This window comes from Ambystoma mexicanum, chromosome 2q, assembly GCF_040938575.1.
Source record: "Ambystoma mexicanum isolate Mex_15411 chromosome 2q, UKY_AmexF1_1, whole genome shotgun sequence".
Taxonomy (NCBI): Eukaryota; Metazoa; Chordata; class Amphibia; order Caudata; family Ambystomatidae; genus Ambystoma; species Ambystoma mexicanum.
The window spans coordinates 1,098,990,787-1,099,016,982 of record NC_090924.1 but is presented as its reverse complement, the minus strand read 5'-3'; the positions used below and the strand labels follow the sequence as shown (position 1 = coordinate 1,099,016,982).

Here is a 26,196-nt window from a genome sequence, read left to right as displayed (position 1 = left end):
CCACCTTTGGCCTTTGGTCTATCCGCTCTGAGGATAGAGTAATTGTCTGGGATGGCTAGCGATAAATGTGGTCCAGATGCCTCATGAAGCCAGGTTTCTGTTAGGGCTAGAAAGTCAAGGTCGTTGGTAAGGATGATGTCTGCAATTTCTGTGGGGTGGGTGGCCAGGGATCTGACGTTGAGTAAGGCGCCTTTTAGTGGGGGAGGTGTGGGCTTAATTGGTGCATTGTGCTTAGTATTGGTTTTGGTGTTGGGTTTGGAGTTAGAACTAGAGGTAGTGGGGAGCCTGGAGCCTAATCTGTCATTGCGGGCTATGAGGTTGGGAGTAAGAGCAGGCCTAGAGCGGGCAGGAGGTTTAGTGGTCGGTTTATCTTGGGTAGACTTAGCGATGGGCCTGGGGTGGCTGTTGGTAAGTAGGCCTTGGTTGATAGTGGATGTGAGAGGAGGTTGGTGGTGAGTGGAAGGGAAAGGGGATGTCGAGGGAAGGAATGGAGTGGGGCAAGGGATGGGGTGGTGTCTGGGACACCCTAGTTTCGCCAGGCCATCCTGGTGGGCTATGTAGCTATTGTTGCTACAGGGTACATTGTCCAGTATTATGCAGAAGGGGAGCATGATTGGGGCCAGCCAGAGGATCATGGTCTGGAGATAGCAGAGGAGGCTGGTGGCGCTGGGCGCTGGTGGGGAGCGGGCCAGCCTATGAGGTTATGGAACGTATGTTGGTTATGGAACTGATGTTGGTTACAAAGTTTGTAATAAACTAAAATGCCAAAAAAGAATAACAATAAAAATAGCCACGATTTTTATATGCATCTTTAAACAGCAATGACTAAATCTAGATTTATTTTATGTTATTTAGTTAACATTTATAAATGTTATAAACCATTTGTGGTTGATCTACATAGCATCTTTGCTCGCTGAATTGTTCTGTTTTAAAATGGTCTAACTTGATCTCCTAAGATCATTTGTCACAGATGTCCTGGATAACCCACAGAGGAGTAGATGCACTGTGCTTTATTGAAATGGTAGACGAATGGTGGTATGGGAAGGGTGGGAAGGTGCTCCCTACAGCTCACTTGAGTTCCACGTGGGCTCTCTCCACAATATCCCAGGTGTCACCAACACCTAGGACTAGCCGATCCTAAAACACGGTTTTATATAATCTTGAAGGGGAAGCCCAAAGGCTGCGGCCTTCCCTATCCATCTCCCTCCAGGACTTTGGTATGTTTTGATTGCCTGATGTCAGGGTTTCTCTTCCAGTCTCTCCCCTCGCTCATTCTCTCAGTCTCTTTCTATCCCTCTATCTCTGTCTCCTCTCGCCGCCCTCCATGATCTTCCTCGTCTCACTCTTTCTCTACCTGAACCCCTTTCCTCCTCTCCCTTCTCTCCATTCCCTCTCTCCATTTCCTCTCCCTCGCTTCAGCACCCTTGCACTGTCCGGTCTCTCTCTCTGTCTCTCTCTCTCTCTCTCTCTACTTGCACCCCTCTCCTCTCAACTCTCTCCCTCAATAACCCCGGTCTGCTCCTATCTCCTGATCTTACACACTGTCTCTCACCACTACCCTTCTCTGTCTTCTCCCCATCCTCCCCACTACTGTTCTTACCGTCATCTTTCACTTCCCCCTCTCTCCTGCCACATACGTTCCATAACTTACTCAATCTCGCACCCTTTCTAAATCCCCCTACACTACTCTCCCTCACTCTATCCTTCTATCTCCCCCTTCACACACATCTGCCGCACACTGCACCCTTTCCCACACACCCCCACACACACAATACCTTACCTGCACTTGTGGTGTCCGCCTGCGGTTAGTGGGTGTCAGTGTTATGCGTCCCATCTTTGTTGGGCAGGAAAACTACCATCATGTCTGTTCTCAGTTCCATTCCTCTAGTGCCAGACTGAGTTTCTGTGGTTGCTACAAAAGGATTTCTGGTCAGAAGAGAGGCTGTCAGGCACTGTGGAAGGTACAGTGGCACCAGCAGTCATGTACAATGCACACTTCCTCACTCCACTTCTGGGGTAAAACTGTTTCTAGTATACACCCTAGTAGGCTGTCTGCCCCAGGTCGGGGGGCGGGGATGGACTCTGTCACATCATATTTTTAGGGCATTTAAACAAAAAGTGCACAGGTGGTCCTACCGTGCTGCGGCAGAAAGGACAACTGCTATGCCTGTTATCCTACCAAAGTTTGGCCCACGTGGACATTGGGAGGATACCTAAATGCAATTTTACATACAATCTGCATGCACTTGAGGGTTGGATCTCCTGTAAATACGTGCCATCGCTATACGCCGTTGTTGTGCAGAGCTAATTTGTGCCTACCTCAGCTTTTGTATCTGTACAGATATGTTCAGGTAATAGCCATATGTCTTCTTTACCCATGCTCTTGCTTCGGTTTTTTTATGTGAAGTGCCCAGTGGAAGGATGAGTCACCTGCCCCCCCACCCCCTTTAAATACTGTCAGAGCTCTCTTGTATGTCTCCAGTTTAGGGATAAAATGCAACCAAAAGCAGTAAAGCAATGGACTTAATCGTGAGTTGAATACAATGCTCATCCAATTAAAGGAGGGTTGCACTCAGGTGATATAATCAACACATCTGAAATACATCAATTTTGGACCATATATAGATCTAGTATATTTCTTCTTTCGGTGCACCTTACCTTACATTTCGTGACATTAATATCTGAGAACTGCACCGGTTACCAATCACCATTTTTAAAATAAATCTTTATTTCTCTGATTTTCCATTTTCACCAAAATTACATTTGCAATGAAAACAAAGTATAATCAATACATGGAGAAACGTAAGGTAAAGGAGAAAAGGAAAAGGAAAAACCAGACACAAATGGAAGAGCCTGGGCATAAGGTTTGAGGTCACAGGAGTTTTATGTCATATTTTATGCTCTAGTATGTAATTGCTTCGTGTGGTTTCTGGGTCATCTGGTGTCTCTGTGTATCTTATCTTATCAGAGAAGGGAAACATTGCCAAGAAGTTGTGGTCTATGCTATACATGTTTGCGGTCCTTGACATATTTAATAACTGAGGACCATGATGATAGGTATTTGACATAGGTTTTAACAACGCTGAGATATGTTCCATTTAGAGAATTTCCATCACCTTTGTCCACCAATAACCTATGGGAGATCTATGGGAGATCCTCCTGGGGCTTTCCAAACCTCACAATTATCATAGGGTGCTGCGTTCAGTAGCTGTGTAATTGGAGTCGCTCCATGACCAGATAGTGGATAAGGACCCTCATCATCATTGCCTTCCAGAACAAGCATAAGTGGGTCTATCTATGGCTCCTTCTTCCTATATTCTTCTCTCTCTTTCTAGCCATATCTTTCTCTTCTTCACTATTTAAAAAAATCATTGGAAATCAAAAACAAGATATTGATGAATGGGTAAGATCATGTATTGCTAGTTATTGTTTAATCATTATACCGTGTGAGAGACAGAAATACGGGATGGACACAAAGTTGTAGTTTTCTCAATGTTTGCCATTTTTATTACTAGTAAAGAGGGGGTCAGATAAATGCCTATCGGTCCCTATCCTAACGAGGATGCTCCTACCTAGAAAATTAAAACTAAAGAAAGATGACCTAGTGTCCAAATGTATCTGACCCTCACACTAATACATATAACCAAAATGCACAAGGTTAATATATCTGACCTCAGTTCAACAAAACAGTGCACAAAGCTCAAACTTATAGCTCTTACAAAGTACTACTTGTGACTAGGGTTTGATTCCCTTCCCCTGGATCAATTCAGGAAAACCATTGAAAACTTTCAGATTCAACAAAGTTCTGTACAGTTAAAAAAAAACATGTCTTTTCCATCCAATGCGTCCTTCCACTTGGTAAAGTAAATGTCTCTTTCACAAAACACTTATTCAAAAACCAAAGCAATTGTTTTCCTCTACACAGTATCCTTCCAGGTAGAGTAAATGTCATTAGTTCATAAACCAAAGGAATTGTTTCCTTCACACAGTACCCTTCCCAGGATATAAGGTAGATATTAGAACATCACAATTATTCTTCCAATTGAATACTTTTGTCAGGATAGCACAGACACTGGGCCTCATTACACTGTGGGCAGTAAGGGTTTACCGGTACCGGTATTTTGCCGGTACCGGTAAATCCTTACCGCCTTAGTTCGAGGTCCCTTTGCGGGTTGGGGAATTTAACCCGCAAAGGGACCTTGGTGCTAATTACGGTACCACAATTTGCGGTACCGTAATTAGCGCCTTCCCCATTCCCATTATGCCCTATGGGGCAAAAATGGGAATCGGGAAGGGTAATGGAGGAAGGAGGAATTACCGCCTTCCCAACCTTGGAATAGGGCGGTAATTCCCCTTTCCTCCAAGGCGGTACCGGTAAATTACCGGCATGAACCATGGCGCTAATGTAATGAGGCCCATTGTCTTTTGTGACGGAACAGTTTTTCAGCAGAGCATGGTAGAGTTATCAGATTCTTTCTACAACACTTTTTTTTATCACAACCACATTTCTTCAAAGCAACTGTTTCTTTCCTGTTATACTCGCCTGCCAGGACTAACTACAGCTGGTCCCTTTCCTTGTTTACTCTCCTTCCAGGAAGAACAAACTCCTACTACTACAATTAGTCTCTTTCTGTTAGTGGCAATATTTGTTCCAATGTTCTCCACAACAGTATCCCATGTGAGGAGGATTGAACAATGGTTGCTTATCTTTAGAATCTCTTGACTGTTGGCAGTATTGGTTACAGATTTCCCAAAATTGGTGTCTCAGGAAAGGGGAATTGTGCCCGTGTTGCCCTGTTGTCTCGTTGTTATAGTCTCTTGGCTGTTGGCAATGTGGGTTACATAGTTCCCCAGGTTGACTTCTCAAAAAAAGGGAATTGTGCCCTTTTCGCCGTTCTTCATGGCCTCTTGGCTGTTGACAATGTTTGGTACAGATTTCCCCAAGTTGACATTTTATAAAAGGATAATTGTGCCCTTTTTGCCTTTTAATTCTTCTTGCTCTGTATTCAATATATTGTCTGGTATTATCAAATGTTCTTCTCTGAGCGCACTTGGGTTGCCTTTTTGTGCAGGCCAGCTCACCAGCTCCTTTTGGCGTCCCTGCATCACTCCTTGCTGCTGCGGTGGACCCACTGCGGACCGGCAATCCCATTGACAGCTCTCCCTTACCTGCCACTGCTTGCACAGCTCTTCTCTGGAGCTTCACTGGCTCCGTCGGGTCTCTGCATCCACTAGCACCTCTGAGCCACTCACGTCGGGCCTGGAACACATCTCCCAAACAGCTGGACTTCTCTACCCACTGCGGACCACGACTCTGCTTTCTGCTGCACGTACTCTGCAAAACCCCACACATTTCCCTGCGTCAGCTTCTGCTGGCACTCACACTCCTGCTTCAGCTCCAACTGCTTCACCCTCTCTCGTGACATCTTCTGCCTCTGCTACCCCTTCCACAGATGTGGCTCATTCTCAGGTTTAAATGCCCCGCTCAGGTTTCTTGACTTCGAACAACTAGACTGCACATCAATGTCAGTAGCACCTTTGATCCTCATTAACTCTGTGTCCCTCCACCTCGTCCCAGAACCACATGCATTATGGATCTTGAAATCCATAGTGGTTATGGCTCTTTCAAGTCTGGTTAGTTCTGATTGATTTGTGAACTAAATGTAATCAGAGCTTGGAGATGTTATGTGAATATGTGATTTAGTATTGGGGTTAGGACTTTTACCTAAGACAAAATCATGATAATTAGAGGATGTCACATTTGATCCACGATTTCCTGAAGTAATAAAACATATTCTGTCTAGGTGACTAGTCATAGAATGTTCTTCTGATGTTCTCAAGGGAGGGACTTGTGCAGTGACAACATGCCATTAGATATTTGGGAATTATAGGTTGCTCATCCTCATAAGAAGATGAATACCACGTCTCTCCTAGGGAGTCAGCACATCCCCCTGACAACTATCTCTTCCCATGTGGTCCTCCCTCCTGATACCACCGCCAATGTCAGGATCAGGTAGCAGTGCCCTCCTCTAGCCACATGGGTCGAGATTTTAAGCTGGGGTTCAGTGATGACTCGGCCGGATTCATCCCAACTGGCAAATCTAGGTTTGTTGCAAACCATTGACATGGAAATAAAAAGATGTATTTGTGATCATTACTGTCCCTCTAATAACCTTGTTTTTTTAATGCTTGTTCTTTTTGCAATAAGTCCCATTCTGTTCTTGACCTCTTTTTTTGATGAAACCTCTGCCAGAGTTGTGTTTTTTTCCAGCACCTGGCTTTAGGTAATCACCGGGGCATTACAGCCCCGGCGATCTGTGAAGCCAGGCGCCGGAAAATGTAACTCCCCATTCAAGTCCCATAGGACACAATGGGAATGGGGAGGACGGAAGCACCACCACCGTGTGCAACAGTGCTGGTGCTTCCATTAAGGTCTGCAAATGGGTGCCGTTCTGCCCGCCAGGGCGTTAGGGCATCCAGCTCGCAAACTTTTACTCTGCCGGCCCGGTAACAATGGTGCTGGTGAGTCTACTGGCTCCTTACCAGACTAGCAGGGTCATAATGAGGCCCGTTGATTTTTACCATGTAAATCTTCTTCCTTCTCTCCCCACTTACTGATCTGGTCTTGTCTTGACGTTCTCTTCACTCCCTTCCCCTGGAACGATTACAGCCTATCCTTCATTCATCTGACCACTTTTTACTTTACCTTTCTCTTTCCTTCCCTTCTCCACCCCCCTCCTCGTGTCCTACCCCAACCATCAGTCGTCAGAATCTGTTCCTTTAACTCTTCTACTTTTTTATCTCCTCTCTATTCTTCTCTTCCCTCTATTCCTGCTTTTTCATCTCTCTCTCCAGATGATGCTGCAAAATCCCTTAACTCTGCTCTCTCATCAACTCTTGATTCTCGTCAACCCTCTCGCCCTTTCTCCCCTTCCCGCGGTTCCCCCCAGCCTTGGCTTACTCCTGCTCTCACCTCCCTCCATTCTAGTCTCAGCAGGGCTGAACAGCGTTGGAAAAAACCCCAGTCCCTGTCTGACCTTTTTACTCTCTCCTCTCTGCACTCCTCCTATTGCCAAGGTTTGCTCATCACTAAAAAAAGACTACTTCTCTGAACTCACGCTCTCCCTTTCTGACCTCCCTGCCATCTCTTCAAGGTGTTACACTCAATCCTATCCCCTTGACATTCTGACCATGCGCTCCTCTCATCTCTTTCTTAAACTGATTTTGCCAATGACTTTACCTCTAAAGTTGTCGTTCTTCGCTTATCCTTCCCTCCTACTGTAATCCTTCCCCATTCCTCTCCCTCCACTTTGCCTCCCCACTCATTATCTTTCATCACCTTTCTTTCTGACCTTGATGCCTCTGCCTTTCTTGTATGTCCCCATCCAACTGCTTCCACATCTGACCCTATCCCCTCTGCACTCATTCCACAATCTATCCGCATTTTATCACTTATCTCACTTCCCTTATCGACTCTTCTCTTGATAATTCTTGTTTTCCATCCTTTTTCAAAAATACATTCATTCTTCCCATCTTAAAAAACTCTCCCTTAATCCTGGCCAATTTCCGCCCTATTTCTCTTCTTCCTTTCTGTCCAAACTCCTAGAGAGTGCTGTATTCTCACAGATCTCCACACATCTTAAATTTCACCCCCTTCTGCTTCCACTTCAATTTGGTTTCCGTCCCTCACACTCCACAGCGAATGCCCATCTACATGTATCCAACTCTCTTCTCACCGTTCTGCATTCTAAGCTTTCCTCTGTACTCATTCTCCTTGATCTTTCCACAGCATTTGATACTGTTGATCACTCACTTCTTCTTTCAACCCTCTCTTCTCTCAGCTTTTCTGGATCTGTTCTAAAATGTTCCCCTCCTATCTCTCAAACAGTTCTTACTCTGTTACATGGGCTGGCCAAACCTCTTCATCTTGTCCCCTCCCCTTTGGGGTCCTCCAAGAGTCTGTCCTAGGTCCTTTACTTTCTGCCCTCATTTCGTCTTATAATATCTCTTTCCATCTATATGCTGACAACACCCAAATCTTTTTCTCCTTTTCCTCTTTCTCTAGTACATTAGATTCTACTGTTTCTGTCAGTCTCAAGTCCAATCTTGGATTTCGTCCTGTTTCCTTTATCTTAATTCCTCAAAAACAGAGGTTATTTTCTTCCCTAGTACCTCTATTCCACCCCTCTCCCTTCTCCCTCTCTTTCTTTCCCCCTCCCTGCTCCGTTTCACACCATCTGCCCATAACCTTGGTGTCATTTATGATCCCTCCCTCTCGGTTTCCTTTCATATTTCTTCTATTGCTCATGCCTGCCTCTATGCTGTCTTCAACATCCAACGTGCCCATCCATACCTTTTCTTTCGCAACACTAAACTTCTACTTTTCTGCCTGGTCTTTTCTCACGTTGGCTCCTGTTCTGCTCTTCTTCTTGGCCTCCGTGCTTCTCGCCTTACCTCTCTTTCATCTGTTCATAACTCATCTGTCTTCTTTTTTCCTTTCCTTCTCGTTCTTCTATTTATTCCTCTGTACGTTTCTTGTCTCTTCTTCCCTTTGAATCTCGTCTTCCCTTCCATTTTCCCTCTATTGATTTCAAGTGTATTCATGGCCTCACCCCTCTCTAAGCCTTCTCACTAGTCTCTCTCTATTCCCCTGCCCATACTTTACGCTGCTTGCACCATTTCCTCCTTTCTGTCCCCACACCCCCATGCACTTCTTCATGTTTTCAGTCCTTCAGTCCCTAAACATTGGAACTCCCGCCCTTCATCAATTTTTCCTCTACCTCACTCCGTATCTTTCAGAGTAATCTGAAGACCTACCCCCTATCCCAGCTTTCCAATGAACTGCTATGTTTTCACTGTTTTTTTTCCTGGAAAGTATTATTCTGTTCTTTAATGACGTAAAGCGCTATACAAATAAAGAAATACAAATACCTAAATTACAATGATAAATATATTTTGAGAACGGGTTCATTATTTTTTGAAGCCCCATGAGACTATAAGACTAGACATCACCACCACAGAGAGAACAATGCCACCACATAAGAGAAACCATACAGGATCCCATAAAGAAAAACCAAACCAGCTGGAAAATATATACATTAACCTCAAACCCAAACCTTAACGAAAGGGACAACACAACAATCATAGTGAGGCAGATGTCCATGCACATCAGAGTTCACCAATTTTAAAAGCAAAAAGGGAAAGCATTGAAATACACTGATCTAACTGAAGCCAGGAAATAACAGACCCTGGAGGACACCCGCCCCTGGAAATCAGCTACAAAATATCCCAATCGAAACCGGTCCCCAAAACGGAGGCTATTATAAACAGCCATAGCAAGGCAGACACCACTGCACACCACAGCATAAGGCTCCACATCTTATTCCAATAATGAAAGACATCCAGGAGAGCACATCCCCCTGGAATACATCGCGAAACCAATAAACATAGACCACTAACATGCCATGATACAAGATACATAGAGAGTCAAGAAAGGAAAACAGAAACAGGAAGGAGACCAAATCCCAGTGGAACAGAAACCACCCACCAGAATTCTCAGCACCCAAAAATCCCCTGCAGACACCACTAAACAGACTAATGATACCGACCAAAAAAAGAACAAACACATAGTACATCTCACACTACCTCTACACCTGACCCTAACTCAACAGAAAATAAACAATCGACCAACAGCCCACAAGCAAGGACCAAAGCAAACCTGGACTCCTAACCAAACACCTCAGCACAAAAAACACAGCAACTCGAAAAACACCTTTAGTAAAACCACAATAAGAATCAGAGCCAAACTTGAATCCATAACATCCACACCGCCTACATAACCAAAGACTAGAAATAGGCCCACATGTACAAACAAACAAATAACCAACCACCACGAACCAGAACAAAGAAATCCTTTCATCAACTTAATTGAACTCCTCAATGAAGAGACATAGTCCCCAACCACAATCTCAGAAAACAACAGCCTCACCCAAGAGAGAACCACAGGAAATGAAATCCAAACAAACAACACCCCAGCTGAGACAGAAGAAAGGATAGGCAACAACATACAAGGGAAACCACACACACTACACTGCAGCTTACTCAATGTAAGATCCTTGACAAAACACAAAACAGAAATGTATGACCTAAGGGAAATACTGATACACACTTCTGCACAGAAACATGTCTATCAGACAAACTCCCACAAAGCCACATCAGACAATTTTAAATTAATACACACCAGCAGAGAAAACCAAAGAGGAGGCTGAATCGCAATGGCACACAAAGACCACATCTGCGCCACACCACTCCCCTCAATGGCCATAGAATACTGCAAATCTCTACTTATCAATATTAAGCTCAACAACAAAGCCAACATATTTTTCCTTCTAATATACAGACCGCCATCCTACAACTCGAACTTTGCAATAAAGCTCACTGACTCCATCGCCAACCTTTTAACCCATCATGATAACTTAGTCATCCTGGGGATTTTTGAAAGGGAAACGAAACCACAGCAAACTCATTCAGCACCCTTCTGGAAATAATCCAATTCAAGCAAATAGTGAACAGTGCCACCACAGTGTGGGACACATCTTGGATGCAATCATCTGCAGAGACGTCCTCTCTAACACTGCCCCATTGGTACCGATGATAAGGAGTGATCATCACCTGATCCCATTCACCGTCAATCTCCAAACCTGCATACCGCCTGGAAACTCAATACTGCACAATACTAACAAAAGAAACTGGAAGAGTCTTGATCCAGAATCCTTAACAGAACTGCTGGAATCAACTAAACCAAACATCTCTGAGCTAAACAGAATGACCTCTGACTCAGCAGAAAAAAACATGATGACTGGATCACAGAGGTCGTAGACCAATTAGCACCAGAAAAAACGTTCAAGGCCACTGTAAAAAAAAAACAGCAAGATGGTTCACAGAAGAACTGAGGGAACTCAAAAAAACAAACCAAAACTGGAAAAACTAGGGATTAACCATTACTATCAATCGGACAAAATAAAATACCAATGACAACTCACAATGTACAATCAGCAGTCCTTAAAGCAAAAAAAAACATACCTTTTCAAAATCATCAAAGAACTCAAAAACCCAACCTCCTGCAAAAAAGGCATCACACCATCACAATCGCTATGTGATATCACTAACCACTTAAGAACAAAAATCGAAACAATCCAACAGACCATTGAAGCAAGCCACGCAACTATAAACACAAGTACAAATACGGAACTACCAACAACCATTGCGCCACAAACCGCAGCGACACTTGACCGATTTGTACCCATAGATGAAGATGTTTTCACACACTAATAATTGACACCAACCCTATCGGATCCCCCAGCAATCCATGCCCCTCATGCATCTACAAAGAAATCCAGAACCACAGTACTCCAGCATCTTACTTCCAGCTACTGATGGACCTATCCCCAAACACAGGAATAATTCCTAAATCTTTCAAATCAGCTTGCATCAAGCCACTTCTAAAAAGCAAAACTGGAAGCATGGAAGATCCCACCAACTACAGACCTATATTGAATCTACCCTACCCGGCGAAGCTACTTGAGATCCACGTATGCAAAATCCTACTCAACCATGTTGTAACTAATGGAATACTCGGAATCAGAATTATGAGAGGTATGGAATCAGCACTTCTATACATATAGGACAACCTAAAATAAATGCAAGCATCAGTACATGAGCTGCCTTCATACTACTGTACATGTCAGCCGAGTTTGACACAATCAGACACACAACACTAATCCAGAGACTGGAGGAATGCAGTGTAAAACACTCCAATTTACAACGGCTAAAATCTTTCCTCTCTAAATGAACTGAAAGAATGTACCTACCGCTGTTTACTTCTAACACAAAAAACATCTCCTGTGGCGTACCACGAGAATCAAGCCTCTCAGCACTATTCTTCAACATTTACACGTCCCCTTTAATGAAAATCATTCGAAACCATGGACTGACTGCCTACAACTACACAGATGATACCCAACTCATCAAGATAGCCTCAACCGAAGACCCAAACAACACCCTCAACAAATGTCTCACTGACATATACTGCTGGATGACATTGAACAACCTCAAACTAAACCCAACCAAAACAGAAATAATTATCTCACCCCCAGAGGATAACCCAATAGACACACAACTGAACTGGCCACCAGACATAATAACACAATCAGAAGCATGTGCTGTGACACAAAATCTGGGAATACTCATGGACAACAGGCTCTCACTAGAACCACAAGTCAACGCTATAGCAAATAAATGCTTCTATCTCCTGTGACTAATTAGAGGGACCCTCCCCTGCCTCTCCTTCTGTAAAGACTGGAGGGGGGTATCTGTACTCCTGCCTTCTATATGGCAGAGTAGAAGCACAGAGCACCCCAGCCAAGATTCTCTATATGGTAGAATGGACAAGCAACCAAGGCTTAAGCTCTCAGGAGGTGATGCAGGCTGGTTCTTAAGTACAATGTAGTCCCCAAGCAACCCACAAAGGAATGTCCACACACTATGTTATGTGCTAACACAGTTCTTAATATAAAAATAAGGTTGAATATATATACCCAATTAATAAAACCCTTGGTACTTTGTTAAATCCAATATGGAAAATATATACAAGGTCTATGGGCCTCATTCTGAGTAGGGCGGTAAGGGTTAACTGTCACCAGTAACGAGACCGGTGCCGTTAAACCCTTACTGCCCTACTACAAGTTCCCTTTGCGGGTCCTTCCTTAACGCCTGCTTTTAGCAGGCGTTAAGAACGGGACCCGCAAAGGGACTACGGGGTCAATATCGGTACCGTAATTTACGGTACCGTTATTGCTGCCTTCCCCCTTCCCATTGAGCCCTATGGGGGCTCAAATGGGAATGGGGAATGGCCCTGGTGAATGGGGAATTACCGGTCCCTCCGACCTCGGAATAGACCATTAATTACTCCATTCACCAGGCCGGAGTTTGGACGAGTTCGGAGGCAGCCATGCCGCAAATAGCGGCGTGGTGACCTCCGAACTCGGAATGAGGCCCTACTTGACTCCTTTCAAATGCATCAACTGCTGACAGTTGTAGTGGCATACAAATCAAACAGTAATGTGTATCAGCATAAGACATAGGAAGGAAGACAAGTTAGGTGGCAGAATGGTTCTCTTGCTACTAAGGCACAGTTCTGTGTGAGGATCCCCCCACCTGGGCAACCTGTAATAAAGTGTATTAACAAGCCCAGTTCATTAATGTTAAAATAGACTTGTTTCCTGGTAAAAATGTTCCACTACCCCAATGTGCCTGAGTTAGCAGAGTTTCATTGACGGTTCGTCAATGGATCCTTCGATGGTGGACCCCCTTTAAAGCAGGAGCCACAGGGCATCGAGAGTCCTCAAAGAATGTGAACCCTGGCGTCGAGATGCCTCGATGAAAAGAGTTAGGCACCGCAAAGATGAATTGGTGAAGAATGTAGACCCGGCAGCGGGCGTCGGGTGTCGGCGTCGACGATCGGGACTCGACCATGGCTGAATTTCAGATCTTCACTTGTCGGCATCTTTGCGGACTTCGGGTGGCGGGAAACCCACCGGCAGATTCTCCTCGTTCATCGACGACCTCGACTTTCTCCGGTGGGACAAAGCAGTAGATGGTGATGGCATGGGAGCCCTTCATTTAAATGTTCTCAGGCAAAGGTGGAGCATTGCGGCTCCGGTCATTGAGCAGAATGTTGTCGAGCTGTCCCCGCTTCTGGGCAATACAACTCGACTGGCTTCCAGCGATTATGGAAATTTCCCAAATCCCAGTTGACGTCGATAGACTTTGATGGCCTCGATGTCTGGGTGCTTTACTTCGAGATTCCTCGGCGGACCCTGTCTCAGGTTGACAGCCTTTCGGTACTGGCTTCGAGGATGCCTCCGTGAAGATCAGCCTCTGCACGATGTTCCCTCGTAGCTCGGGGAGAGGGCTCCTAGCCAGGTCGTCTCTCGGCTTACTCCTCGACAGACTCGACAGCTATTGGATTTCGTCAAAGGAAAGCAGCAGCAATTCCTCTTCTTCCAGCTGGGCTTCAAGGATAAGCAGTATCAAGTTTCAACTTCAGCTTCTGAACAAATTGGTGAGAGGTCCCCAGATATGAACATTGGTCCCTCATTCACACAGCTGAGCCAAGCTCAGTCAGCCAATCAGACAGAAGGGCATTCATGCAGGCAGGCAGCAAATCAGGCTCACAGTGCATTCAGTCCTTTCACTTCCGCCCGGACATCCATAACGAGGAGTGTGGATTGGTGCAAGCACCCAGCCTTTCAGCACACCACACTGCATTCATGTGAGTTTCAGGCAGGGCTGTCTCATTCATTGTGTCATCCACACAGAACCCAGACACCCATAATATGGAATGCATATTGGTCATACACTCTATTCACCCAGGTCCCACCCCAAGGGTGTACCCATAACATACAGTCTCTGGGAAGGCTCCAGCCAGTCTGGCCTGGACTTCCTCACAATACCGTATATGGTCCTTCCACCCAACAGCCATTCAGGGGAAGCGACAGAGTCAGGGCTTCCCAGGACCTTGCGAAAACAAGGTAACAGAAACCAAGACGCCACAGGGGCTATCTTGCCTCCTATCAGGAATCCACTGATTTCTATGGCATGGCCTGTGCATCCCAAAATGGAGGATACTCAGAGCACCTGTCAAATTCAGCATGGAGCTGCCACCAGCCCATACCCTGCTCTGTTTGCCACACACAGGTGTCCGAAAACATACACTAGGGGTACAGGGTTGGACCCCCACCCATGGGTGCCATAAGGGTATCCCAAGGGTCTCTGTTCCCCACAACCAAAAGGAGGAAGTGCTGCCCTGCCAGGAGTCCCAACTGGACCCTGTGCAGAAAACAACACAGAACACACATGATAAGGGAGTACAGGACAAGGACATGGAGGCCCTATTCCTCCAAATGCATTTCCAGCATCACACTTTCCCACATAGAACCCACAAATCATCTCCTTAGAATTAGCAATAATTGACTGTGCAACCAGCCTCTACCTTGCAATACCAGAACAGCTCAATAAAAACATTGAACGCATCCAAAATACTGCAGCAAGGATAGTTCAGAGACTTAACAGAAGACACCACATCACACCAGCCCTGCAAAGCCTATACTGGCTCCCAGTAAAAAACACATTGACTTCAAAGCCCTCAGTCTCACCCACAAATCACTACACGGACAAGACGCGGAATTCCTCCAAGCCAAGATCAACTGCTACCAACCAGGAAGAAACCTAAGATCAAGCGACTATCTCCCAATCAAAATGAAACCTTACAACAAAAGGAAATTCGGGGGAACCGCATTGTCACGTCTAATCTATGGAACTCAATCCCAAAGGAGATGACAGAAGACCATCTCACCTTCAGAAAATGCCTGAAAACCTGCCTATTCAACTCACTGTGATTAGCATAAACAGACACTGCCAGCAATATTACTGGGGACCTCAGACAACCAAATGACAGTACGTATTCTGGAACCAACAATAAAACAAACACGCTGTACTAACTACTAAACATCCCTGCTCCTCGTTCTTCTCCAGCATACCGCACACATACCTCACCTGAGCTAACAGGCCAGTCCCACCTCACACATACACACAACTCACACATTCTCCATAAGAACCAACGGCTGCAAACAAACAACCCAGTCACTGGATGTTGCCCTTCCAAACCCAAAAACCCCAGTGCGCACAATCCAAACACACTTAGAAAGCTGACACGCACAGAAGCTAGATTCTCTTGGTTCTACAAGCACTAGCAGAAAAGCATAACCTCTATCCTATCCCCTCTTCCCTCACTAACCGTCCCAACCTACTTTATTACAGAGCAACATGAGTGCCTGAAGACCATGTAAATAGTAACGGTGCGCAGTATAAGTCAACTTAACTTAACATAACAAATTAAATTGCCATCCTTAATTTTATGTTTTTCCTATCCATTCTCTCTATCTCCCTCCTTCTATCAATCTCTCTGTTTCTTTCTCTCTATTTTATCTTTAACTTTCTAAACAACCCTCCTTTCTCGTCTCTCTATTTATATCTGTCTCTGTATCTCTCTCGCTCTCGATCTCTCCATCCCACTATGTCTCTTACCCTCTCTATCTCTAGTTCTCTCATTCTTTTTTGTTTCTATCACTCAATACTGACTCTTTATCTCACTTTCTCTCTTCCTCATTATACGACCTGCCTCACTATCTATTTCTTTCTCTAGTTCTGAAAATGTGTATTTTTCTCTATCACTCCTATGCCTTGATATACCCATCTTTCTATTTCTAGCGCCATCTCTATTTTTCTCTCTTTACATATTTTTTATCTCTTTCTCAGCCTTCCTGTGTTCTCTATTTCATTCTCAATGGCTCCTCCCTCCTCTTTCTGCTACTTCCATGAATCTCTCTTGCGTCCTCACTCCTGCTTGCATCTCAGATTGTGTCTGTGTTTCTTGCCTCAGTAAAACAAAGCATATATCTTATCACAAATTTTTTAAAAACACTTTTTTTACTGAATATATAATGCATTCATCGAGACTGATTGCTTGAATATTTTTGTCTACATTTCACTTTGTGTATTCACACATTACTCTATAATATTCATAATTTGTAGTGTTTATTTAGAGTGCCTGCTTGTAAAAATGTTCCCTTTATGAGCGCTGATGTTAAAACACTGCTCACTTTGGTGCCTTTTTTTTGTTAAACTGAAGTTCCTGCCAAAGCCGACCATGAGAAATTTAGGGAGTTTTAAGTTGCAAAGAACCACAAATAAAAGACCCTTTCTTCAAAATATACTAGAGTTACCCAGAAATAACATTTCACAATTGTTCAAGCGCAAACGACGCTACATGCTAGAGATGGAAGCTGCTAACATCCTATACAGTTTATATAATTTATTTTAAATATAATTATTAAATAGTATATACATGGGAAAAGTGAAACGATGAATAGGCATTTACTGTTAGAACAGACACACATTCACCCACCCACAGAAACATCCACCCACCCCTGTGGGATGTGGGACCCGGTAGGGTAGTGGTCTACAAACGGGGGTGTGTGGGGGCGAAGGGACTTCGGGGGCGGGGGTCTTCAAAAAGGAAGTATGGTGACTTTGTTCAAAAGAAAAGAAAATATGGCAGCTAGGGGGGCTCAGCAACAATTATTGTACTCATGGGTGTCTCAGCAACACTAGCATAAACAGCTGTGCATGCTACTGCAGTAGCATGTCAATCCGGTCAAAATATAGAAAATTATGTAACAAGTAGCAATTATGGCATAATACTAAAATAATTGTGTATCGGTTTGCAGGGATGCGAGTCTAATGTGTGGGTGCCACGGAAACTATATTGCATTTGATGGACTTCATATCAAGCATATCATTATTATGCTGTCCAATGGAATGATCATAACAATTATCTGGCACAACCGTGCTAGACCTGCTGAACCAATAATGCGAAACAGCGTGCCTATTGAAAGATTTTAAATAGAAGACATCTGCCAAGCCTTTTATTGGATGTTAACTGCAAATTATTCAGATAACTGGTATGCCATGTATTTCTGAAGACCCACCCCTCAGGTCTCATGTGAACACGAACATTTGCGCAAGATGGATTTGGCAGTTACTCAATGGAACATTGGATTTTCAATGGAACTATTAGGATTTGCTGTTTGCTTAAGAACATGGCAAAAGGAAGGTTTTTGAAATTATTCAATATGGCAATCAAAAAGATACTAAAGAATTTTGTATAATTTGAAAAATGATTCTTTCATATAACATTGTTTCTTATTGCTGGGATCATTTTGAATAGCCGAAAATCGTATTGATGGCCATACACAGTTCAAATAGCTGCGATCAATGTACTTAAAATGTTTATGTTAATACAAAACATACCTATGTACTAATGTTTTGACTCCTTTCAGTGATTCAAAGTAAAATACCATAAAATATGTTTTGTGCGAAGCGGCTGAATAAAATAAATGTGTGTATGCATTGAATCTTACCTAGTCTGACCCATATGCTGCCTGGCGTAGGTGAGGCCTTGTCAGTCTGTGTAATCTTACCTATTTGACCTGTATGGTGCCTGATGTAGCCTCCTGTAATTTGAGATGAGGCTTGCCAACCTGTGTTCACTTTTCCTTTTTTCCTTCATGTCCGTAACTATTTGTGTATTCTTGCACTAATGTACCATGCACTTTCTATAACTAGCGCCTAGATGCCTTAGGGCTTTGTGTGCTGAAATAAATGATAAATAAATATAAATAAATACAAATAAAAATGAGTCAGTGTCATCCACGTTTCATGTGCAGAAATGTGAGTTCATAGATACGTTCAGAGAATGTTTGTCCATGGTGTGCAATAGCGGTTTGCACTAACCTCATGACAAGAAGTGTTGCATTGCGTTTGCGACAGCTGATGTCAGAAAGAGGGGGCGGGGTATGAATTATTGGCCCCAGGGTCCTTGACCTTAGGGTGATTGCGCACAGATTAGACTGTCAAAAGATGGTGGTTGGGACCCATGCCTTTCGCAGATATTAAGGGCACGAAATGCAAGGTAAAATGCACCAAAAGAAAATTGTAATAGGTCAATAGATGGTCCAAATGGATTTATTTGCGATTAGTCTATTATAACACCTGAGTGCACCCCTTCTTTAAGTTCACATTGCACTAATGTATTTGGGAAGCGTTTAGGTAACTATAAGATTTTTTTTTAAACAAATCGGTTTTAATAAGATCATTAATAATTGTGTACCCCCTCCCCAGACTTTGGCTCCATACAGTGGTGCGTGTTCACCCCACATCCTAAATATTCCTATGGCTGGGGTAATTGTGTTATTTCCAATGGCGTAGGAAAATCTAGTCACCATGTGACTCACTCTTTCCATCAGTGTTGAGTTTTATTTGTTTGTTGATAACACATTGTAAGTGAATCTCACTCCGCCCTGTGCCCCCTCACTGTGGTGTCTGCCACTGGTCTGCCATCTCGCCCATCATGTTCCACATCCACGTTCAGCCTCTAGCCAGACTCATATCCTCCCAAGTCTTTCTATGCTATTTATATGCTGATGACACTCAAATCATTGTGCATCTAGACCTTTCCTTGTCCGAAACTGTGAGGTGCTGGCGGTCAGCTCCCCCACCCCCGCTGCTGCAGCTGTGTGAACCCCTGTTTCTGGCCTCCCTCCCCTGGTCCTTTTTCCCACCCACATTTCGGTTGTAAAGGACCTTGGAGTCAAGATCACTGCCACTCTGTCTGCTGAGTTGCAAGTTAGTGTGGTTACCAGCAAGGCCACTAGCAGCTACAAATTCTCAGAAGGGTCCTCCTTTTTTACCTTCTCAATTTAGGGCTCCTGTGGTTACTGCACTGGTCCTATCTGCTCTCGATTACTGTAATGCTCTTTTTCTAGGCCACACTCCTTAGCCTATCCATCGGCTGCAGGTCCTACTGACCTTTGCAGCCAGGGCTGTCATTCTGGCCCCTCGCTCCACTCATGCTACCCCAGCCTTCTGCACTGGCTTCCTGTTGCTAAGCGGGTCTCCTTCAAGTTCATCATCTTGGTTCATCGTGCCTTCTACGGGAATGGCGCAGAACACCTCCAGCAGAAATTCTGTCGCTATGTCCCAACCTGAGCTTTGCGTTCGCCCCATGCCTGCCAGGTGGTTGTCCCTCGCGTTCATTTTATGCGTAAAGGTGGTCCAGTCTTTTCTCTGATGGCAGCCAAGCTGTGGATTTTGCTCCCCCTGTCATTGTGGAATAATGAGGACTACCTGACCTTCAGGCGAGAGTTGAAAATGTTTCTATTCTAATCCCTTGCTGCTGGTTGCTTTCCCCAGTATTGCTTAGCGCCACGATGCATTTGGGCGAACAGTGTGCTCTATAAGTACCATAAATAAATAACTAATCAAAATATGTTACTTCTTTGATCTTGTCTTTGTTGTTCCCTAGACTCAGCTTCTTAGCATTCCTTGACCTTCTTCCACAAATCATTAGGTTAGTCTTCTTGTAACTCACTGCCCATCCGCTTGTGAAACACAATTCTTCAAACTTTGCGAATTGTCTTTTGAGTCCACTGAGGGTTTTGTTAATGAGAACTTCATCACAGGATGCTGATGTTCTCATTACACGAAAATGGTGCATCTCAGGGTATCTTGCTTAATACCTTGATTAAGGGATTCATCTATAAGCAGAATAGGACTGGGGATATAATGCACCCTTGTCATAGCCATTTTCAACAACATATTTCAAAACATAGCACAACAGAAGCGTGCCAGACTGTCACTGCAGACTTTGAGGCAGCCTAACAACCTTTAGGAAATAAGCATCTAAGCAGCATAATATTATGTGCTTCCTGTCCTTTTTTCTGTGAGTACCTTCCTGCTCCTTCCCTCAGCATGTTGAACTAGCAGACATCAAGGCACTGTGACAGACATCCTCACTTTGGCAGTGCAAATGTACCTCTCAATTGTTCCACATTTTGCACACACCGTCAAGCCTAGGGGCTTTGAAACTAGAGCAGTGGAAGTTTGCCACTGTATACAAATGTACCATACATTGAAATAACAACTTGGAAAACTTTGCTCATTTTTCAGGGAATTGCAAACATGGCAAATTCGCAATTCTCACATACAACCCCTCCTGAATGTTTTCATTAAAAGGATTCCCCGGTATAGAAGCTGCGCAGATTACCATTTCTCTCGCCTGCTAGTCTGTTTTGGAGGACCTTCACTTCTGTTGCACAACCATTCTCTCCCCTTTGGCTTGGTTGCCAGCTGGCTGGCTGGCAGGCAGGGCCGGCTGGGAGCCCATCAGTGCTGATCTCTGGGCACACTACTCTTCATGTTTTTGGCTTGCGGGCTGTAAGATTTCCTTCCTGCCCCTCAGTCCTGTGAGGTGGCCATATTGCAGAATAAAGCACTGTGCAAGCGAAAACTGTGTCATAGCCTTCAGTCAAAGCATATTAACACAAGACAACATAAGGTGCCCGACTGGAACTGAATACAGAAAGACGGCCAATTAGTCCTCACCCTACCTACACTGTTTGTGATAGGGAGGCGTCTGTGGAACAAAGTCTAATGAGCTCAGCCTGCATAGGTAGCTCAGGCTATATTTTCTCTCTATAGATGGCTTTGAATTACTACTAATACTAAAGATGGTCTGTTCACTATGTTCAACAGTGCAACACTATGCTTGTACCCAATCAAAATAAGTTCTACTGCTTTAATTTGTTAAAGAGTGAACACTCTATGTAGCATACATTCTTTCTACTGCATTAAGTCAATGTTACAGACAAGTGGACATGCATTGAATGTATCATCAACATATCTGACAAATGTTATGCAACTTGCATGTGACTGCATGTTATGCATAGTTCATGTGTTTTGCATGATTTACAACGGCCCAATCCCTCTTTAGCGCTGCGACCCACAGGATACAGCTGAGAGTGACAAAAAACCTGGTCCAGCTGTCACAGTCACTGACATATCGCTATTGTGGTGGGAGTGAAGGGGCATTACAACCAAAGAAGTTTCACAGTCTTTGAACAAACTAGCAGGAAACTAAGCCAAGCAGATTAGTAAAGAAATGTTTCATAGTTTGGCAACTATGACTGCGCTTGATCTACCAAATGCCCCACAGTGTTTACATCTCTGAATAAACATGGTATTCAAAGTTAAGGGATGCTTGGGTCTGGAAGATGCGTGCCATTTGAAGTGATGCTTGCGATATCCAGGACAATTACCAAAAAGGGCTTTAGGAGCCAGAGTTAGCGGCTTAAAGTCAAAACTACTTCTTATTGGAAGCCAATGCAACTTTCTCAGAGCTGGAGAGATTTGGGCATATTTGGGAGTTTGAGTAACGATGCTGGCAATTTAATTTTGATAACTTGTAAACACTGAATAGAAGAATCAGGAATGCCTGCATATAGGGAATTACAACAGTCTAATCTAGAGTCTATACGTGCTCTAGCTATAATGGCATAATGATCTTCTTATAAACAGGGTCTAATTTGTCTGAGTAGAATTACAAGGTAATTGGTATTTTTTGGAAGGATTTATTGAAGAAGAATCAAAACCATACCCGAGGTCTTAACCTTAGTCTGAGCATGTATAGTATTATTTTCAAAGGCGATATTAGCGAAAGTCGCTATGCTTTTCAGCAGGAACGCGGAGGGGGAACAAATAGGAATTTCATTTTATCTTGATTGAGGCCCAACCAATTATGAGCCACGAATTTATGCATTTCAAAATTGTTTATTGGTGTCCAAAATCTTGCTGGCAGTCGCAATCAAAACAGAAAACCAGCTGAGTGTTATCAGAGTAGTTCTGGAACACGGCACTATGGTTTGACAGAAGGTTGTGAAGGGATTTAGTATAAATGTTGAAAAGAATAGGGGACAGACAGGACATGTTCAGTACTGGAATTGAGAAAGCCAGTTTTTATAAATGAGGAACAGTAATTCAGAAAATAGGCCACCCAATTCGCCCCGAGAATCCAATGCCTTTGCCATCTCTTTAAAACAATTGCATAACAGCAAACGGTCAATGGTCTCAAACGCTGCCAAACGTTTAAGTAGCATTAATAAGCCCACTTAACCACAGTTTAAGATATGTAAAAGAGAATCCTTAATATCTAAAAGGGCCGAATCCATTCTTCTACCTGCGCAAAATCTGGACTGGTGGTCTCCCAGGAGATGGACATTTCCTAAATGGACTGAAATTGAATGAAGACAGCTGGATCTAATATCTTAAGGAGAAAAGGCATTTAGTAAAAGGACGATTGTTGCTACAATCAAGTGGATACAATGAGGGTCTTTTCAGTAATGGCATGACCCAAACCTGTTTTAGCATATCTGGGACTATAACCTTCCTTAAAAGATGAGGAGATGAAGCAGATATCACAAGCGGCGGCGGTACGGTTATTTCCCATTCCCATGGATCCCTGGCGCTTCAGTGAAAAACATGCCGGTAGGGGACTGAAATTCTGGCAGGTCCTCCTAGTTCAATGGCCCTACTGGCTTATTATAGTTTGGCGGTCCGGTAAGTGTTCCAGTACGTTGCTACTGGCACCTTTGTTTCTGTACTGCCAAACTTGTAATAAGGGCCATATAGCTATTGGAGTAGAGTGTAGGTTATACATGGACTGTACTTGCAGTGCTTTGTCCTTTGTCATTCTCTCTTCTGTAATGAACATGTGTGTCATTAGGATAGCCAGTAGAACACCTTTAAACTATGTTTATAGGCAATCTTCAAAAAAGCATATCTTGGAAGTGCCTTACCTATGGAAGTAATTATCACTGTGAACTGTGTTTCGTCACCTTTGCCAGTCACATTGTTATAAGCCCTGCACATGTAATCTGTTGTCTTTCTTGCCACTTTGTCAGACACAACTTCAAAATGTGGCCCATGCTTGACTATATGGGTTGTGTTGCCCCCTCTTCGAATCCAGGAATACACATTTGGTGGATTTGAGTCTGCAGAGCAATGAAATAGGATGGCTTCTCCCACATCAGCAGTGAAGACTTCACCAACTTTCAGTCCTTTATCGGAATTCACTGTGAGTCCATATGGTCCATCTACAAGAGACAAGCAAGTATTTGATTACAAATTAGAAAATATGAATTGTCACTGTATGAACTATTTGAGATGGTTGGTTATTAGTGGAGAAAGAGTAGATACATCAGATGCTTGAAATAATGCTACTACTGTAACCAATGCTTTAAGATGTTATTTTCTATTATCATTTTCCTATCTTGTGATAAATATGTATACATATATATTATAGGGTGGCTTTAGCCGCCCTCTAGTTATAGTGAAACCTATCTGTTACACCAATAAATGAACAGAAAGTAAGCTCTGTTATGTGGTTTCATTGTTATTTTAATTCATGCTTTCATCAGTACTGGGTTCAATAAGCGACCTCCCTTTTGGCAGACTCTCTCAACTGTCACCAGTTGGAATCTCCATGTCCACCACATTCTGCCCAGCTGTGATGTCACTCAGCTGGCCCGGACACAAAATAAATGCTACATTTAATGCTCTCCTAACCCCTCCCTTCCTTCCACTGAAGATTTCTAACACCTCCCTCCTTCACCACAGCCATTCTTTATTTACTCCATACACTTCTGCCTTTCACCAGGATGGAGGCACCCAGATCTTTGACCACATCCCCTTTCTCTAGAAATCTCAACTCACCCTCTCACCCTTCTTCACTTTGCCTGGCAATTTAATCTTTATCAAATCACTTGGGTTCACACATACCTCTCTCGATGACTTATTATCATCAAATCTCACTTTACTTTTTATCTCACTCTGCAGAATTCTATCCTGCACTTTGTTCACATCAACACCACCACAGCTCCATCTTCCCATCAATTCTGGACACAAATGTGAATTGGGTTTCCTGCCCCTCAACAATTCTAATGGTGATACCCCTGTCACCGTATGAGAAGCTAACCTGTTTTGGAAAACCCTTTCCATTACTGCCCTGATACAAACTCCACCTGTAGGCACTATTTTCATTATAACATCCACCAATGTGCAATTAAACCTTTCCACAGGACCGTTCCCTTGGGATGATAATGTGCTGTGGTCACCTGTTGCACACCATTCCTCTATAAAAATTCTGTGAATTCCTTAGACACCAACTGCGGTCCATTTTCCGACAAACATCTCCCGAGACAACTCTTTCGCCAAAACAATGGTTCCAAAAACCTTATTATACTTTTTTAACTCACATCTCTTAACATACACATCTGTGGCCATTTTGATTGTAAATCCATCACAATTAACAGATAGGAGTCCCTTGCACCTTTTATATTGAACGGCCCCAACAGATCAAAAGCAATGTCCAAGCAATGTCCTCTGCACAAATGTCCATCCATCACACTCAGGTCATCTCGCACCTTCTGGTACCTCCTCACTTCCGACATCTCACACGCCCCTCTTCAATTACTCTGCAGTAACTGCACCACAGTTTGATATGCCACATCATGGGCACAAGCCTCATCCCACTACCTGTGCATCACACACTCCTGAACCTGAAATATTCCTTCCACTTCCATACACTCCAGACTTTCTTCCTCCTCTTCCATCACTGATGTGATTGCTGCTCTTGATAGAGCATTCACAACCACACTGTCCCGTCCCTGCACATGTTCAACCTTAAACTGTAATCCTTGCATGCTGCTCACCCACTTCATTATTCTTCGAGATACTCACTCCAGAACACCTTTATTGAAAATGCTCACCAATGGTTTGTGGCCTGTCCTCACTCTGAACTCCCTTCCCCATAGATATGTTTTGAACTTGTTCACCGCCTACACACAAACAATTGCCTCTCGATCCAACACTGAGTGCATCCTTTCTGCTCCTTTCAAGAATCTTGATGCAAAAGTAACTTCACTCCTTTCATCTTTAACCCACTAAGCCATCTCAGTGTTATAGTGCCAGCAGTGGAAGTGGAAGTACTGCGCTGCACAGAATACGACAAATTGAAAACTGGTCTTATTCTGGGCAGTGCTTTTGGGAGGAATCAACAGGAGTCCCTACCATGCAGCACAGGATGGAAAGTGCATTATTATACAGCCTATATCCCCGCAGAAGGTAGCAAATAGACTTGTAGCAAGGTGGACAGGCAGTGGTGCAACGCTAGCCCCCAGAAAAAGAAGCGGAAATCTTTGATTCGGGTAAGTCACATAATGGAAACTACACCGAAGAAAACTGGTGTTCAGCCACAATGTAAGCCACTCGCAGAAGATAGAAGCGCTTGGATACCCAGGGTGTAAGCGTTAAACAAACTGCAAAGTACAAACAGAGATATAATAATAGCGAACCGATTCTCAATAAGTAGAGACTGGGACTCGGACAGATTCCCACATTATTACAGCTAGCACACACACAGGCTGCAGTGTTTGGATTCAGCAGCCCACATTGGATTCCTGATGTTCCAAACACAACTAAATTGCTGTGGCTGGTTAAAAAGTATATTTAATACTGTTCTCTTTGGGTAAATGGATCATTATAACCTGCGCACTTGTGACATACTGAAACATTCCATTCAGCCTCTTTAAATTCTAGTCATTTTGAGAATTGTTTCTTAGCATACTGCATGTTAGTGACATTCTCAATTTGTAGAACATAAATGGATCATAGAGAAATACA

General features: G+C 43.7%; 1 protein-coding gene across 1 annotated transcript in view; it reads right to left on the bottom strand.

The window, feature by feature from the left end:
- HEPACAM2 (HEPACAM family member 2) overlaps positions 1–26,196 on the bottom strand; it is a 624,068-nt gene that overhangs the window by 227,937 nt on the left and 369,935 nt on the right. Inside the window, exon 4 of the mRNA XM_069648465.1 lies at positions 23,313–23,609. Within this exon, the coding sequence (XP_069504566.1) occupies positions 23,313–23,609 (297 nt within the window). The remainder of the gene's footprint in view (positions 1–23,312; positions 23,610–26,196) is intronic.